Genomic DNA, 18,195 nt, shown 5'->3' with positions numbered 1-18,195 from the left:
AAAATATGGTGAAAGTAAACCGTGCAAATCCATAGTAGCCTAAAGGTCAACCTTAATTCCACTTTTTGTTGACAGAAACAATCATTACATATGGACGGTACGTCCTGCGTAAAAAAAAAGGAGCGAATGAAAAAGCTACGCCGGCAACATCACCGTAGAGAAATGCAAGAGTCTCCCTTGGAAGCTTCCCCGTGAAAAGAAAGTCTTGGTTCATTCCCATTTTCAATGACGATGGAGACATTCCTCTCTTAGTCAACTACGGCGGAAGTTCTCTCGCCATTTTGAGGAAGCAAACCTTTACTTTCTGTGTGTTTTGAAGTGCCACTCGAAACCCCAGAGGAAACCCTAGCTCTTCCTCGAAGGTAAGAAGCAGGGCTTGTCTTTCAAAAGCGGCCGAGGAGGGAGATAGGTGGAGGGGCGAGGATGAGTGTTCATTTTCGTGTTTGTTTACGATCTGTGTCAAGGATCCCGAGTCAAAGGGACGAGAGAAGAGTCGCCTTTTGTGACTTTATTACGAGGACCAGAGCCCAGGGCGATTTCCCGTTGCACCAGAGGACACCTCTGAGTTATTGTGAGTAGACGGCTCGGTCCAGGGGCTTAGGGAAACGGTAATTCTCGTGTTTGGAGAGAGAGAGGAAAGGGCAGACCTTTTTACGTCTGCCTTTCCGGGGGTGATCAGCTGATTTTCAGGGGGTGCGTTTGGGTCAAGGTGATGATCGGAGGGGCACACTGTCATCATATCCTTGCCAGGACGCCTCTAGGAAGGGGTCCACTCTTTCGAAAACCCGGCAGTTGCCCAATTTGCTCATGGAATCACTCGGGAAACGGTGTGTTCTTGGTGGAGTGCAGAGTAATTACAACTAATAGACATTAATTACTACTAGCCCGTCTCGTCAGTTGCGTCACAAAGTAGACTTTTGTGTCTTGAAGTTCAAGGTGCTTTGTGTGGCCTTTTGGCATCTGTATAAGGTCTGTCATTAAGGCCACGTTCTGTCGGCAGTTTCCCCCTTTCGAGATCCCAGGGTTATTGCTGGGCCAGAGACATCGGTCTGGGCTTGCACACTTAGGCTACTCCTGGCTCTCAAGTTTTAAGGCTCTGGCATTTTCAGTTATAACAGTATTTAAATTAAGGTAGGTCTTTTATTGTGTGGATTCTTCAGTTGAAAGTTAAGTGATTAAACATGTGGATTTTATTCAGTGGTGTGTGGTTGGGGTTATTTGGGGTAAGGATGGCCAGGAATTCTCTTCATTGAACCTAGAGTGGACTAATGCAAATAAATAATGAACAGAGTTTTGATATTGCCAAGGCAAGGCAAATCTACTTATGCTGGCTGTTAGCTCTATCAGATAGGCTATATTGAAAATGGTATGTAGGTTAGTTTATGGCCTGAGGATAGGTTTTATTTACAAATTCAATTAAAGTTTATAATTTGCATTATTTGTCCAACTGTGTATGCATTGAGTGGCATCAGACACCTATTTGAATGAGAATCAAACATTGAGATCTGGCTTTTGATTCATTTAGCCTACCCAGTATAGCCTATAGGCTTATACATTAATTTGTTGTAATGTACTCTTTATAAAGCTCTGTGCACAAAATATGTACTTTACCTGATTTACCCATATATCCTCCTCTGATTAATAAACTTTTAGCAGCTCTTTAAGGATTATTAATATACAGCCACTCAGTTGATTAACAATGCAGCATATTTGATAAATACTACTACACATTTTATGCTAACAATCTGCTGAACCCTGTAGATTGTATCCCCAAAGGTTAAGTGCATAACACAGAATGATCTGTAAAAGTTAATTCTGTATATAAGCCACAATAATCTGGTTTGTGGAGTCTTAAAAATGCTATAGGCTTTATATTCCACCAAACAGTAAAACAGTGGAGGACTTGCATGCAGTAATTTAGTGTATCCAATGACCAGCTCATTTGCCTATTCGCGCAACCATTTGTGCGATTAATTTATGCTGGTAGACTTATTTTTTCAACAATTGGGTGATAATGTATGCACACTCACACACAGGTTTATTTATCCAATGGTTTGGTGTATAACCTCTTTATGTATGTAGAAAGTAGCTTCCAGCCATATTGTCTAGTGCTTTACAAAAGTACTGTGCATTATATATGAGCACAAACTTTGAGTTGTTAAAATTTGATGATGGTAGTGTGTTATGTATGAAAATTGAGACATTTTTCTTGCATAAATGCAAGTTTTCAGTCTGTCTTAAACCTTTCCAAATTTGTATTTTATGTGGTCTTAAGGATACAGTTGAAAGTAGGTTTTTGGTAATTTTGAATCTAATCAGTTGTGTCATTGTTTAGCTTTACAGTCTTTGAAAACCTCAATTGATAATCATAACCACAAAAGATTGCAATCACAGGCTTTGCTGCTCATGAAATTCTTGAATAATTTTTTTATTAGAGGAGGTTTCATGTTTCTGTTCAGGAGGTCTTTTGTAAAATCTTTGCAGTTCCTTAATTTTTCATCTTGATAATTATACTAGTTGCTGTATAGGTACACTTTATAGGTGGATGAATATGTTGTTAAATGGGAAATTTTACTTTTTTTTATATACAAATACAGTTCACATCGTTGTATATAAAGATGCAAGTGGATGTAGGCTGATGGTGAAATTTAGTCCTTTCATTTTTTTATTGTTTAGATTTATTTGTATATTTTTCATGTCATAGCATTCATAATTGTAAAAGACTTGCTTTTGTAGGGCTTGGCCATCAAGAATTCTTGGTTTTATTTTTCATTGAAAGAGGCTTTATCTTTTGGTTAAGAGGTTTGCTGTAGGTCTTTTACCACTCCTTGATATTTCATCTTTATAATTGTACTACTAGCTACATACAGTCTCTTAAAAGGCACATGACTGCAGGTATGTTGTTAAATAGGGGAAGTTAGTATGTGGTATTAGTATATAGTATAAACTTCCGCAGTGAAATGTATATCAGAGTTGTCTCAGCTTCAACAGATAAGGTCTTCTTATAAGCTTGAGCAATTTTTGTAGAGAGCCACAGTTTTGTGTAACAGAAGTTGGACAACGTTGCAGTCAGAATTTAACACTTCCTTGGGGATACAGTAGTATTTGATGATAACTACAAAAGCATTTTTCCTTGCCAGTAAACCAAAGCTGCTAAGTTAACCAATGCAGTCTTAAAGATTTAGGGCTTAGATATTAGATGTAAGGTATCAAGTGAAAAATTAAAAACATTTATCATGATAAGGTTGGATTGGAATGGAGGGTAGATAATTTATTGTTTTTCCAGTAGCCTTAGATTTACAGTATATGATTTCATTATTTATGAGGTATTAATTTTATTGTACAGATGGCATATTTGTTCATACGAGGATACAAACCCTTGTCTTGTATAAAGAAAAATTACTCTTGATTTAGTACTGTTTTTAAAGTTAAAGTAAAGCACTGTATAACTGATAGAAAATCTATGCATTATTACAAAATTGGCATCAGTAACTGTTGTAAATGGAATAAATTTCATCATCTAATTTCTTTTTAAAGGGCTTGAATTGTGAGATCTCAGCAAGACAAGTTTGAGGTAATATGAGGACACAAAATTTGGGAGGTTGAATTACATTTTCATATGAGAGAAGTGAAGAAATGAAGGACTTCACGCCTAATCTATCTGTGCTTCTGACGTTTTTGTGAGGAATTTGTTCCATCTCTTGCATCATTTTTAACTTATGTCACAGGATGTTACTGAGATAAGGAGCTCATGTGTGATGTCAATAAGTTGTAGAACCAGCTCAGCCTAGAAGACAGAAGAATGGCAATAACTTATTATTGCTTACTTCTGTGAAGGTAACTGGGCATGAAAATGTTAGTAATGATGATGATGATTAGCTTGAAAGTATTTAATGAATTTTAACTACCCGGGAGAGGTTGGTTTTTATAGGAAGTTCTTATAGCTACTGTAATTTTGTGACTGCTTCCCTCCTCCACACCTGAAGATCAGCTTTCTTGGAGTTTATATTGTTACACTGGTCAGCAGCACAAATTTGCAGTGAATTTTATTGTGTATGATATGATTTTTTCCTGTGTACTCAGCAGTAAAAGAATCTTTTTTTATATATTATATTTATTGTTTATCTTTAAAGAAGCAGGTTTTTTCTCAGTTTTAATGTTAGGTGCTCCGTTTCTTATCCCACCCTCCCCCATTTGTTTCTCTTTATGGAGTGGGCTTAACAAGGCATTTTGTTTCCTGGAGGAGACTTAGGTAACCTTCAGAAAGGAACTGCAAAAACTGCTTGTAGAGACAATGTTAAGAGAAGTTGCATCCATAGGGAGAATATTTGCAGATTTGTTCTATAACCTGTAAGTAGGCATAGGAATACATATCCTACTACTATGGCTACATTGAGCATCACTGTTCACAATGTATGGACAACTTTTTACTATCTACTTTCTTCCCTCCTTACCATTTCACCCACACCATAATCATTTTGGACTATGTAGAGACTTTGATCTTGGTTGCAATCTTCCAAATCAGTTACTGCATTTTACAATGACATAGATTATGCTTTACTGTGTTGAAGCAGAATTTGTTATTTGGAGGCATTCATTAAAATGAAGCATAATACATGCAAGTAGAGGGAAAAGGCATTTCTACTTTACTGAATGTCTGTTGCACTGACAAGTCACTAACAGGATTGCATGTCAAAGGATTTTTCGTGACCAGAGCTGGAAGTGTTGAGTTGTAGTAAGGTCAGAGTGTTAGACAAGGATCTCTTTATAATTGAATAAGTTATTCTTTCTTATTGTTATTGAAGAAAAGGGTAATCTGTAGAACACTATCCAGATGTAGTGATGCATTATCCAAGCTACTGTTCTTGGGCATTATGGCAGATACCATCACTGTAGGATTAATTGTAAGGGAGGTGACTATTTTTCTTTCTGAAGAGGCTTTTCAGAGTCAGCTGTAAAGAGATATTGATGAAGTTAGTCAGTTGCTGACATCTGTAGGAAGTAGGTCGTTTGGCAATGGTGTTGAGTGCATTTTAAGGGAGGGTAGCAAAAGAATAAGATAAAGAAGATAAATGACAGTAGAAGGGACCTTAAAACCTTGGAACACAGGCAAACCTAGAGTTTACTGTGATAGCTAGAAATGCTTGACATCAGAACTGGGGCAAGGGCTGCTTTTGAAGTAGTATACTGTAGTACTGTAAACAATAAACAAAGTCTTTAATTGGAAGATAATGCCAGTAAATGTAAACAGCATAACTGGGATGCTTTCGAAGTCAAGGCAAAAGGGCCATATCAAGAGGAAGTGGTCTGCAAGATGAGAGATCTCATGAGTGAAAGATTTAAACATAAGCTAGATGAAAATTACATTAAAAATACAACCCCAACTCCCAAAATATGAGCAAAACAAATAGCATTTTGGTCAAGTTTCTATAGAGACAGCAGTGTGTTCATTTATCTGTGATCACAAAGGTACTGTACTAGGTTGAGTCATTCAGAGAAGTTTAGTATTCCTGAAGATTGTTGCTTTTGTTGGCACTGACTGTATTGACAATATAAAGTTCTTTGCAAATGCACAGACAAGAGCTACCTGTTGACTTATACTTTGTTTTACTAGAACATACAGTACTTTGTTTAATTGGAACATCCTTTGTTTCAGAGCAGGACAAGCATACTTACATTAGTTTGTATTTGTATATGATACACATGTATACTACTTATGTATTTTTTGTTGTACTGACTTACACCACCTACAGTATTTACTTTCAAGACCAGATGATAGTTTTAGTAATAGAACATTTATAATTGCAAGGCTATCATTAGTTCTAATAGTAGATTGTTATATTTGATGTGTATAAATATTTTAGGTTTTTTGGGGGCCCCTTGCAAAGCATTTAAAAGGTTTTTCTTGGGTGGGGGAAAATTAGTTAATTGTTTAGTGCAGTTAACATAGATCTTTGGTTGTTATTATTATTATCTGATGTAGAGGTTGCATTACTTTTATGTTGAATGTTGTAACATTTCCATATGAATTCTGTTTGTATTGGGGCTTGGACACCCATTTAAGGTAGACAGAATGTGTGCTGAATAACTGTTAAGTCTAGTGAACCAATGTTTTGTTGAACTTTTCTTCTGGGTGCCCCCTTATATAAATACATTATTAATTTATATATTTATATATATATTATATATATATATATATATATATATATATATATGTATATGTATATATATATATGTATATATATGTATATATATATATATATATATATATATATATATATATATATATATATATATATATATATATATATATATATATATATATATATATATATATATTGGGGACTTATGATGAGTGTCCTTTGGAGAATTGTGTGATGCATGTTATTGATCCACTGTAGCTTAGTCATGCTATTGCTTTCATAAATGAAACAAGTCTACAATTGATTTTCATATTGATTAGTTTTGTGGTATGATGACTTGAGTGTTTAGAGTACAGTATACAAGGTTATTTTTTACATATGGATTTTTTATAAGTTATTTATACATAGTAAGACCAAATACAGTTGCCATCTTTAGGGCTTATTTAAGTTTATTGGCTTGAGGTAAATAATAAAGAGCAGGTTGAAATTCAAAATCAGGCTTAAAAGGTTTAGAATGTTAAGGGAAATAGGGGCTTCATTGATGAAAATATCATGGTTTCAATACTCTTTGAACATGCACTTTAAAAACCTATTTGTTTTTATGGAGATTAGAAGTAAGGCTCCAGATTTATTATGAAAGCTGGTGTTGCAGTTAGGAATGTGAATTTGATATTTTTATACAGATACTCAAAACCTTGAATTGTGTTTTTATAGATGCAGGTATTTGATTTACATTAATTGTGGTAAAAATGTATTTTGAATGTGGCTGTTCCAAGTAAGCATAAAATACTGTTTATGGAAGAATACTTCACAGTTAAACCAGAATTTGGAAGGTTTTGCAGATTTCTAAAAACTTTAAACCCTATGGGCTGTTATAGCGAACTGACTTGCATAAAATTTGCATTGATCAATGTTTGTGGTCTTTGATTAATAATAGAAGTATTTGAATGGTATTCATGTGTTGATGGTGCCTTTTAATTGGAAAAAACATGACATGTGGCAGTTGATTGCTTTAATGACTCATGATATTACTAACAGTAAAGCAGGAAATCACTGTTGCTCCAGACTGATTGGGATTTCCTGTTTTCTAATTTTGGTTAAAATAATGCTATTGCGGATTTGAGAATAAATACAAATATTTTTGTCTCCCTTGTGAAAATTGTGGGGGATATGTTGGTGCAGCACCATACAGTGTATAGAGAAATGTTATACACTGTTCAGTCTTCCTTAGAAGGAATTGGTAGCTAAGGTGATCTTGTAGGGATGTGTAATTTTAATTTTCCTAGCTCTTGTTATTGCATTTTCATTGATAGTGCCTACGCTGTCAGTATGGATATTCTGTTTATGTCATGTTTTTTCCAATTAAAAGGCACCATCAACACATGAATACCATTCAAATACTTCTATTATTAATCAAAGACCACAAACATTGATCAATGCAAATTTTATGCAAGTCAGTTCGCTATAACAGCCCATAGGGTTTAAAGTTTTTAGAAATCTGCAAAACCTTCCAAATTCTGGTTTAACTGTGAAGTATTCTTCCATAAACAGTATTTTATGCTTACTTGGAACAGCCACATTCAAAATACATTTTTACCACAATTAATGTAAATCAAATACCTGCATCTATAAAAACACAATTACAGTACATATTAGAAGCTGTGCTTACTGTGCACAGTAATCTGTTACCTTGTGGTTTTCTGGGATCTGGGTATTATTTCCATAGTTTAGCAGATTTTGTGAATGTTTGTAAATTTCGAATGCTATTCAGGGTACCCATTTTGTGCTTCATGTTGATGGTGAATGCTGAGTCATTTATTCATGCACGCTGCTTAACAGATACATACCAGTGTTTTTTATGCTCTTAAACTTTGTGGCTGGAATTCCTTCACTGATAGGTTAGGCCCATTTGGTCTGCCTTCCATATTGTTCTTCAGGGTTGGTGTTTATGATTAAGGGAGTTATAAAAAAATACAGCAATCTAATGAACAAGTCATGCTTTTTCATACAAAACCCAGTTACAGTAATCATAGAAAGAAGGCCTTCTTCTCTTCCCCACTATGGCTTTTAAATATGTGGCACACACACTCAGCTGACCTCATTTGCCAAAGTGGGTAAGCAGTTTTGTGCAGAAGAAGCCTTTCAGTCTTGACCACTCCAAGATTGAAAGGGAATATATGGTTAATAAAAAAACATGCCTTATGTAATGTAAACATTGTATTAATCTTCATGTAGGCTAGTCTTATCTTATTTTTGCATAATTTATATGTACATGTATCTCAAACGAAAAGATTGCTATGATTTTTGGGCATCATAACCACAGAGAATATAGCAAAACTTGTTTTTGAATTGGGGAAAAAATGACTATGCAAAATGCAAAGGTAGAGGGCAACTCTTGTCTGTGGCTTCTTTATTATGACCTTGTGATGTCCTTTGCATGTAAAGTGACTTCAAATAGGAAGCATGTGATCATAGATACTTGAAATATAAAGGAATTTTGCTGTTCACTTTTTGTTGAAACTAATCACCTGTTACTTTTGGTTACCGTCTTTTCTTTCAAATTACACAGGAATTGTTTTTGTGATACTTCAGTTACTTAATTTATTTTTTTATATTTAATGTGTGTTTTGTAATTTGCACCATATCGGTTTTTGTTTGATTCGAAAATATGGGGTTGCATAAGAGTAAAAGTTCATGTAGCCTATATATATATATGTTCTCTTTGAAATAGGTAAGGTAGTTGTACCTACGTCATTCTTCTTGTTAAGGATCAGACGCAAGTGCTGTGTCAGTAGAATAGGTTAATCCTATTTCTTGCACTTATGTGGCTTTCAGGAGTTAATGGCTACCCTGATGCTTGTGATTCTGTCTTGGATATTGGACAGATTCTCCCATTGTCTTTTTATAGTTCTTTTTTATTTTTTTAATGACCTAAATTTATTTACTTTGCTGTAACTGGTTTAATGCCAAGAATATACTGATAGGAAGTTCGTAGCTATTCTGTATGAGGAAAAAGATTTCTGGGATTACTGATCTATGTCTTGAAAAAAGTAAAGAATTATGTTCATAATTGTTCAAAGTAAGGTTTGCCACAAACAAATTTTGTGACTTCAAAATCTAGAAGGGTTAAACTTTTGTATTTGGCTTTTAAAGTTTGTTTTTTCCAACGATGTTCATGATACTTAGAACCACATTTAATATTCACCCTTTTGGAATTGAAGTTATGCATGGGCCTTAAATTTCATACGAGTTAAGGTTCTATGGTGTTAAGGATTCTATTTAAGCAGTTTTGTAATCCATTTCTCTTATATTGTCCCCAGATATTTTTGGCAAAATTTTGCACTTATAACTAAGAATATATTATTGTAATTCTGAAGAACCCTAAGAATTTACTGGTTTTTTAATACTTTTTTATGGTGTTAGGTTTCCTTTATCCATCTATGGATTGTTGTTTTTCATTTTATATGGATATGGTATTAGTGTATAATTTCATCAGTAAATAAGCAATTGTGAAATATCTTTTCTTATGAGAACAAATTGATAATACCATGCTTGAGTTTTACAAGTATCTCCCTGTTCCTGTTGCCCCTTGTAGAAAAGCAGATGTTAGGTAAATGCCAATGAAAGATGCCATAGGCAAGTCAGGTAGTTCTGCTCCTGATTCATTTTATTTTTCCTTTTTGTGATTGGCTGGTCTCTTAGTTAATATTAATGTATTTGATCACAGTTCTTTTGTCTTTACAAATTTGTAGTTAGTTATATGGGATTGCAGTTTTGTTTTTGCAGTATTTAATCCAAGGGAAATTGCTGAAATGGTAATGTAAAAGTCAGTTATATTGGTGTAAGCACATTTTGCCCTGTACGGTTTTTGAAAGATTTGACTCTTTAGTTGGAATGGTTTTCAGTATCACCTTAAATTTGAACCTGTTATACGTCTGGGTAGTAATTACAAGTCATTATATTAAATGTAAAAATTTTACATAGCCATTCTCACTACCTATTTGTAATATTGGTATTTTGAATAAATTAAAGTCTGGGATTTCATACATAATTAAAAGTTGCTCTATTCATGATTTCTGTAGTCTATAGGATGTCTTAATAATTTAAGATTTTGTAGTCAGAAAGAGCAATTAAATCACTCGGTTGTAAGGCACTGTGAGTATATAAGTGATGCACATTATCATACAAACTGTCATGGCTTCCTGAAAGTTGGGAAGCCATACTAATGCAGAAAATGGGGCCTTTGTGTACGGGACCTTAGTCTGCTTGTAGGCTTTGTATACTGCAGTGAGTCAAGAAACTTGTGTGAATATTTATTGTAACCTCAGTTAGAGCTCTGTGTTTATAACGTGTATATTTGAGGTGTGTGTTTAAGGGTTATTGTAATTCATTGTGTTCTAAAGTCCTTTCAGTATTGATGTAATTGTAAGGTAGTATTGATGTGTTGGTGTTCCACAGCTTCTGTTGTACATTCGGTAAGCTATTTCAGCAGAATCGTTTCTCTAGTTTTTTTTTTTTTTTACCTCAAAAGTTATGTCTGAGGAATGGGTAAATTATTAAATGTAGTACAGATTACTTTTTGAATATGTTTTTGTCATAATTCCACCATAAATAGTCATCATATTGAAGGTCAAAATGAGGTCAGTAGGGACAAGAAACAAAAATTGAACCCAGTTTTATTTCTGGTCTTCTTTCTGTTGTACATGAATTTAGTGTTGAAAATACTGTACTTTTGTTATTTAAATCAATTTACAATCTTTGGGATTACAGCACAAACTTGGATTGTTCTGTTTTGTTATTGCTGTTGTGTCTAAGCAGTACTACTTTTTCATAAAGGGGAAGCAGATCATAAATAACTTGCTTTACATTTTGTCATATGTAAAGGAACTGGAAACACTTGTAAGCCTTTCCATTTAGAATGCAGAAAATTGTACATTCTTCTTCTTCTTCTTCTTCTTCTTCTTCTTCTTCTTCTTCTTCTTCTTCTTCTTCTTCTTCTTCTTCTTCTTCTTCTTCTTCTTCTTTCTTCTTTCTTCTTTCTTCTTTCTTCTTCTTCTTCTTCTTCTTCTTCTTCTTCTTCTTCTTCTTCTTCTTCTTCTTCTTCTTCTTCTCTTCTTCTTCTTCTTCTTCTTCTTCTTCTTCTTCTTCTTCTTCTTCTTCTTCTTCTTCTTCTTCTTCTTCTTCTTCTTCTTCTTCTTCTTCTTCTTCTTCTTCTTCTTCTTCTTCTTCTTCTTGTAGTTATTATTATTATATTATTATTGATTATTTCCAAATGGCAGTCTTATTTGTATAATTTCCATCTTTTATTTGTAAGTGTAATAATTACTGTTACAGTATGTAACACTTTGTGACTCAGAAACTTGGATAAGTGGATGTATGCAAGTCATGTACAGTATATGTGACACTAGCACACCTGGTTGTAATTAGTTTTCTTTTTTTAGATAAAACTGGCTGGGTTGTTTATAAATATTACTCAGATAGGGTCAGTTTCTGCCTCACCTCAAATGTATTTAAATGACTAGTTAATAGACAATGTATAAGTTTTCTTTTCTTGACTGTATGTCTGTCGGGACAGAGTACTCAGCTGCGAGCTTTGTGAGTGGTAGGCTATTTGGTAGTAATAACTGATAAAGGATCCAACCCATATTGACAGATGGGAGAAATTTACTCTAGCAAATAGGTACCTTTTCTTTTGGGATGGGGGTGACCTGGGCAATATGAACATATGGAATAGCCATAGGTATTATTGTTGCTTATGTTTAAGAGGCTTATAAAGCATTTCTTTGTTTAGCCTTTTAACTACATCAGTCTCTGCTGATATTGTTTAATGAATGATGTAGCATATCCTTGTTGTGTTATTCAGATCAGGTTATTTTCTCTTCATTTTTGTTTGATAAATTTATCTTTGTAGTCTTCAGTTTTTTCAAGTAATAATTGATACAATTTTATCTTAGTAGTGTCTGCAATTTTTATTGAGACCTTTGTAGTGTCTCAAACTTCTTTCAAGGTAGAAATGAAGTAATTTGAGTACATGTAATATAAACACTGTTTTATATTAAAAGGGGGCTTGAGAGCCCAGATGTAATTACCAGACCAGGTGGATGTTGACTTAGATTTCTGGAGGGTGTCTGGAGAGTTACTGATTGCAGGGTTAGGCTGCCATAAACCAGTGGGTTTGTAAAAAAAATGTATTTTTTTGCGCTTACTGCTTGGATTGGCATTTGGTCAAGATCTTCATCTGAACCCTGTTGTTTTGATTTTCTGAGCCTTCCATCCCAGGTGATAAAGCACGAGGACACACTGGTTGAGGCAGTGATAGAAGCTGGTTTGGCATCATGATGTAGAGAAAAGATGCAACTGGAGGAAAGGGGGTAGTAGGTGTACTAATAATTTTATCTCCCTTAGAGATACAGTGAACCCCCCATATTCACGGGGGATGCATACCACACACCCCCACGAATAGCTAAAATCCGCTAATACTTAAAACCCCTCTAAAAACACTTAGAACTGCTCATTTTGATAGTTTAAACACAGAAAAACCTTGTAAAAATGTGTATATCTGAGTATTTTAATAGTTTTATCACAAAAAAGTGCATTTATTCATGAAAATTAATGAAAATACATTATTTAGTGAATATTTCTCAGTGAAAAATACAGCAAATGGGCGAATTTTCCGTGAATAATGGCTAGATATGTTCCACAGAGAAACCCGCGAACGCGTGAGTCCGCGAATCATGAGAATGCGAATATGGGGGGTTTACTGTACAGGAAGACCATTAGGTTTGGAAATCTTTAAGGGGGAAGGGGACTGTGAAGTTTGCTGCTCTGTCATGATGGGAACACAACAACACAACTAGAACTTCAGCCCATTAATCTAACAGAGTTTATACTGTATGTCATAAACTGAATGATTTTGTATTGAATGGTCTAAAATTTAACAACTTGAAATTGTAGTTCAGTAAATTTATTATGCAGTGAATCACTGTTGTCATAATCTTTTTACATTTATAGCTACTCATGGGTGGGAAAAGCTGGATTCACATAGCTATGAGTCAGAGGCTACACATTTTCAGTATCTTATCACTCCTTGACAGATAAAATGTGTCCCACATTAAGAAAGAGTTGGTCAAGTGGTTTCTTGTGATGTGTAACATAAGCTGCTTGGATGAATAATTTTAAATGCTTGGCATTTGTGAAAATTGTGGTACAAATTAGGCTTTAAAATATGGGGAAAATATTATATGTGTAATACCTACATGTTGAAGGCCCAATTTTACACCAAGCCAGTTACTAACACACCTAATTGCTAATCATATGCTTCACTCCAGTCATAAAAACTTTATTGCTCTCAGCAGTATATATTCTGTATCATACATGCTTAACACCTTCCAAATTGCCTCTCTCATTTCTATCTGGAGCTTTGTATAGGTCCAGTTATGATCCGTAGGGGGCACTGCTGTCAGTGCACGTGATACGATGCACTGTAGGCATTACATAAGGTTCTTTGCAGTATTCCCTTTAGCCCCTAACATGAACCCCTTTCATTCCTTTTACTGCATCACCATTCATTACATTCTAGCTCTCCTAACAGTTGTTTCAAAGTGCAACGGTGGGATTTTCCTCCTGTTACACTTTTCAAACCTTTTTACTGTCAATTTGCATTTCAGCGCTGAATGACCTCGTAGTTCCCAGCACTTGGCCTTTAGCATAAATTTTATATTCTAGGTTCAGGTATGGCAAGAATAGCTTTGGTATGCCTACTTCTAAGTCTCCTCAATGACCTTTACCCTTACACAGAGGAACAGTTATTCCTCTCACTCATTCAAGTGGAACCTTTCCAGATGTATCTGACACATCCAAGTCAGCCACTTAGATATACTTTCACTACTGTACTGTAACATCTCTTGGTACCATAAACCTGTTAGTATTTTTCCATTTTTTTAGCCTTTTAATTTCCATTCTTACATCATCAACTGTAGATTTCTGAATCATTCTCTTTAATCATCCTCATTGAAGAAATTTTCAAAATGTTCAGCACAGTGGACCCAGGACAGTATCTCTCCATTGCATCTTTTATTGTGAAATCCATTTTCTCATTCAACTTTCTCTGCAGTTACCTCTTTGCATTCACTGTCTCCCCATCTTTTTATTATATTCTCTCTGTTTTTTATCTCCAGTTTTCTTGAACACTATCCATTTTTCCTTAATCCTGCACACAGTCCTTCCTTTTGTCTTGCAACTGCACCTCACAACTTTTTCCTTCACTGAACATTTCATTTCCCTGTCCAATCACTCACTTTTTATCCCCTCTCATTGCTCCATCTAAAGGTTAGTTTAGGTCTGATGGCAGCACTAAGACACCTCTTAGCTGTGTGCCAGAGGTGTGGAAATCTATTTCGGTCTTTGTAATTCTTTACATGGAACAAGAATAGATTGTCAAATTCTTTACCTAAAACATGAACAGATTGTCGATCAATTCTCTTTTTACAAATTTGCCCATAAAAGCTTCCTAATAGTAGATTCTTGTATGTGAATTGCAGTTTTTTCTTCCCACAAGAAACTGGAATTGCTCAACCTTTATTCTTGAGGCTTTGTAGTGGTAAATCTGAGGAAGAGGCTGCAGTGTAAACAACCAGGACATCATCCAAAACATGCAGATCTGCTATATTTATCCAGCTGAGAGATTGTTTAATGAGTATATTGAAGTATATATCACTTTTCACATAGCTTCCAAATGATGGATTATCCTATTCCAGCCACAATACCTCTCTATAAGGAAGCTCAAGTTCCTGAACTTATAGGTGTGAGGGTTTTTTTTTTTTTTTGTCACCTCTAAGGATGAATGCATCGTAGACTGCTGGGACAATTTCATAACCATGTAGATCTGCTGTCATTTAAAAGCTGGATAAACAGAACTTATTCTGTATCTGGTGTACTGAAAGAATACGCTATACATGGCTCAGGCCTTTCACTTTCTCAGTCGGCTCTTCAACTGGTTCTTGACCTAGCATATTGGTCTGTCAACATGGAATTATGAATTATATATGACTGTTACTTGCCAGCCCATGCCAAGCAGCGGAATGCATTAAGATGGCTGACAGTAATACAAAAAAACTGAGAGGGAAATGGAAGAAGATTACTAACCTTAGGTACTCTTTTTAGTCAAGGTACTGCAAGGGTAATTATACTCAGTTAATGATTAGCTACATTTACTCGACAATTAATAGCAATAGTTTACAAATTGATACTAGGGGCACACGTAAATAATAATAAATAAGCTGCAATTACAGTATAAAGATTCAGCGGTGCCATAAAAGGTGAAATTCCTCATCACACGTGGATAGTTCAAGACGATGAATGCAAGGGCACTGAGAGTTCCTTGGTCACTCACGATAAAGTCATCCCTCAAGAAGAGGGAAGTGTCGAATAAACTATGGGATTGGTGAGAATTGAAGCCCTAATACCATGCAGTTGAAATGATAAGGATTTACTAACTATCAACGTACCCACGAGAGGCACAGCCAATCGAAACTCACTTATACCGCACTGTTCACAAATTGGAATTAAACTAGTATGAAAGTGATGGATGGCAGGCTGAGAAAAAGATTGACCAGAGGAACAAAAGGAGGGTTAGAAAGCAAGTTATTTTGGGCATAAACCCTTGAATTGTATCCTTTCAGTGTATATGAATCTTTATTTACCAAAGATTGAGCTGTTAGTTCTTTCACTGAAGACTATCTTTTTCAGGATAAATTGGTAATTGCACATTTTTCAAGAATTAGTACAGTATTTATCCATGTACTAAAGACTGTTTCAAGTTTTCCATTACAGTGTTTATCCATGTACTAAAGACTATGTTTCAAGTTTTCCAAACAACCCAATCAAAACAATGCAGTCTTTGCCTTTCTGCCTCTTTAGTTCCACAGCAGCATGTGGAGGACTTGCTGCTTAGCCTTTCAATGTATTGCTGCTATGTCTACTGAACTGAAGGCTTCAGAAAGATACTGTCAACTTTCTTGAAATTTGTTCAACCTTCATACGTTCAGAAAAAGTTGAAAAATACTGTCTGCTGCACTAGAAACTTCCAGATCCACACTTTTGCAGTACAAGTCTTTTAAATGCAGCCTTTGCATAAGAGGTTTTAGTGAAAGATAGACATACTGACTGATTTCCAAGTCCATACTTTAAAAGTTACTTTTATACACCATGGTGACTTCCTGTCACCTGATGATCTCATGTTCTGATGCAAATGTCATACCCAGAAACTCTGAGGATCGTCCTTGTAGATCTCAATTTTCTTTTTATGGATGTAGATAGCAGCTCTGATGCTACCCTCCTATAGTACTTTTCACACTTATTGTAAGTACGATACAGTAATTTGTGTATTGTGAAACGAAATTTTTCAGAATCACAATTTTTTCAATAAAGCATTGCTTAAAATGGAAGTGCCCTCTTCCCAACCCTGCTGTTTCTCACAGCTTATTGTTCAGATGGACTGAGAAAATGAAGTGGTTTGCTCACAGGTACAGTTCAATGACCAGTTTCTTTTAAGGGGAAATTGATATAATATGTGGACATGCTATTGGTTTCTATTGAAAAAATTAATTCTGCTATTAAATACAGTAATTCAATTTTTTGCAGAATAATTGCACATTTTGTTCTGCACAAGTTCATGAATACTTTAGTTGTTCCATATATTAACTGAACTTGGAATGTGGCCATACTTCAGTGGTAACCATTCGTCTGCTGAGAACATGACCACACTAGCAAAAGATATCCCCTCACATTAAGTGGTATCTTCTTATGAATGAATGGTTGTTTCCTTCGTCGATGTTATGGCTCATCAATGAGTATCAAATGCTCTGCTCTTGAACTTTTGCGCTTAGATGCTAACTTCACTTTTATAGTGAATTTTGATAGTCCTGGTACTTTGTATTAAATTAAGAAATTCATACTGTTGAAATAAATGTTTTAGAAATGTGGAAGTCAGATTTAGAGACTGAAAAGGAACATAAGTTTTGTTTTCCTTTGTTTTACACTTCATTTTTAATCATGAATGCTGTTGCTCAATCAGATTGAGATAACTGCGCCTTAAAATGTTAAGTGTTCTTGAGTTCTTCTGTTATGTAAATATAGCAAAGAATATCAGCTGATTTATCTTGATCAAATTGTGTTTAATAGGTTGATGTGACTGACTGTAAAGTACAATACCATATTAATACTGTACTGTATACTAGCACTGTTAAAAAAAAAATATTGAAAGTATATTTCTTTTGCAGTTATTACATTTTGTTAAGCAAATTAAACTTGATTAATTAGAATACAGTATTTCCAGTAAACTTTTTGGAATTGAAATATTTAACACAGAAATTAGTTTTAGCTATAAGTATCCTAAGTTTTCCTTCTTATATTTCAGGAGAACTGCATATGGTGGCATGTGACAAGGGGTAAGAGGGAGCAAAAGCTGTAATGAATTTTATTGACCCTCCAATGATTATTCAGTAGTAAAGATACAAGCCAAGACCTTCTTGCAAGTTTTAGCGTAAGCGTCTTTGCACTTCACGCAGGATGGCATTACAAATTTCAGGCATTCGCCGCAATTTAAAGAATATTGCGCACAATTATACAGATGCACAGGTAAGATGTAATAACTTTTATGAGTAGCATTGCACGTTTGCTTTGTGGTTTGGTAATGGTTAGACTTAATTAATAAACTTGTCTTTCAGTAACTACTCTTTTGGTCAGTATGATACTGTAGATTTTGTTGCTCTGATTATAGGTTTAGTAAAAATTCATAGTCTGTTAATCTGGGTTTATTATGTGATTTAGGCATTGGAGCGGTGCTTTGTCATGGGATTGTTTATTTGTATATATCAATCCGACTAGTATTCCAACAGCATTTAATATATTTGATATGATTTTACGTTAAGTGCCTCCTTTAGGGACAAGCTTTTATATAATTATATAATAATTATAATGATACCAGATAGCAACATTTCCAGACCTCTATAGGACTTACCCTATGGCTCTTTTTTCAAATGAATGCAAAAAT

The 18,195-nt window shown here is 34.8% G+C and overlaps 1 protein-coding gene across 23 annotated transcripts in view; it reads left to right on the top strand.

Annotated features, from left to right (window-relative positions):
• The first annotated feature begins 202 nt into the window (after positions 1-202).
• Positions 203-18,195, top strand: part of LOC136849237 (epsin-1-like) — a 150,992-nt gene continuing 132,999 nt past the window's right edge. For 13 of the 23 annotated variants that reach the window (XM_067122488.1, XM_067122477.1, XM_067122471.1 and 10 more), the window contains exons 1-2: positions 220-362; positions 17,560-17,780. In XM_067122488.1, coding sequence (XP_066978589.1) covers positions 17,712-17,780 — 69 coding nt within the window. In that variant the 5' untranslated portion in view covers positions 220-362; positions 17,560-17,711. Of the gene's footprint in view, positions 363-435; positions 572-667; positions 1,132-17,559; positions 17,781-18,195 lie in introns of those variants that run through there. The other 10 variants (XM_067122490.1, XM_067122478.1, XM_067122486.1 and 7 more) reach the window with 5 other exon arrangements.

The sequence above is a fragment of the Macrobrachium rosenbergii genome, chromosome 20, assembly GCF_040412425.1.
Source record: "Macrobrachium rosenbergii isolate ZJJX-2024 chromosome 20, ASM4041242v1, whole genome shotgun sequence".
Taxonomy (NCBI): Eukaryota; Metazoa; Arthropoda; class Malacostraca; order Decapoda; family Palaemonidae; genus Macrobrachium; species Macrobrachium rosenbergii.
The sequence above is the reverse complement of the archived record's forward strand: the minus strand, read 5'-3'. Positions and strand labels throughout refer to the sequence as shown.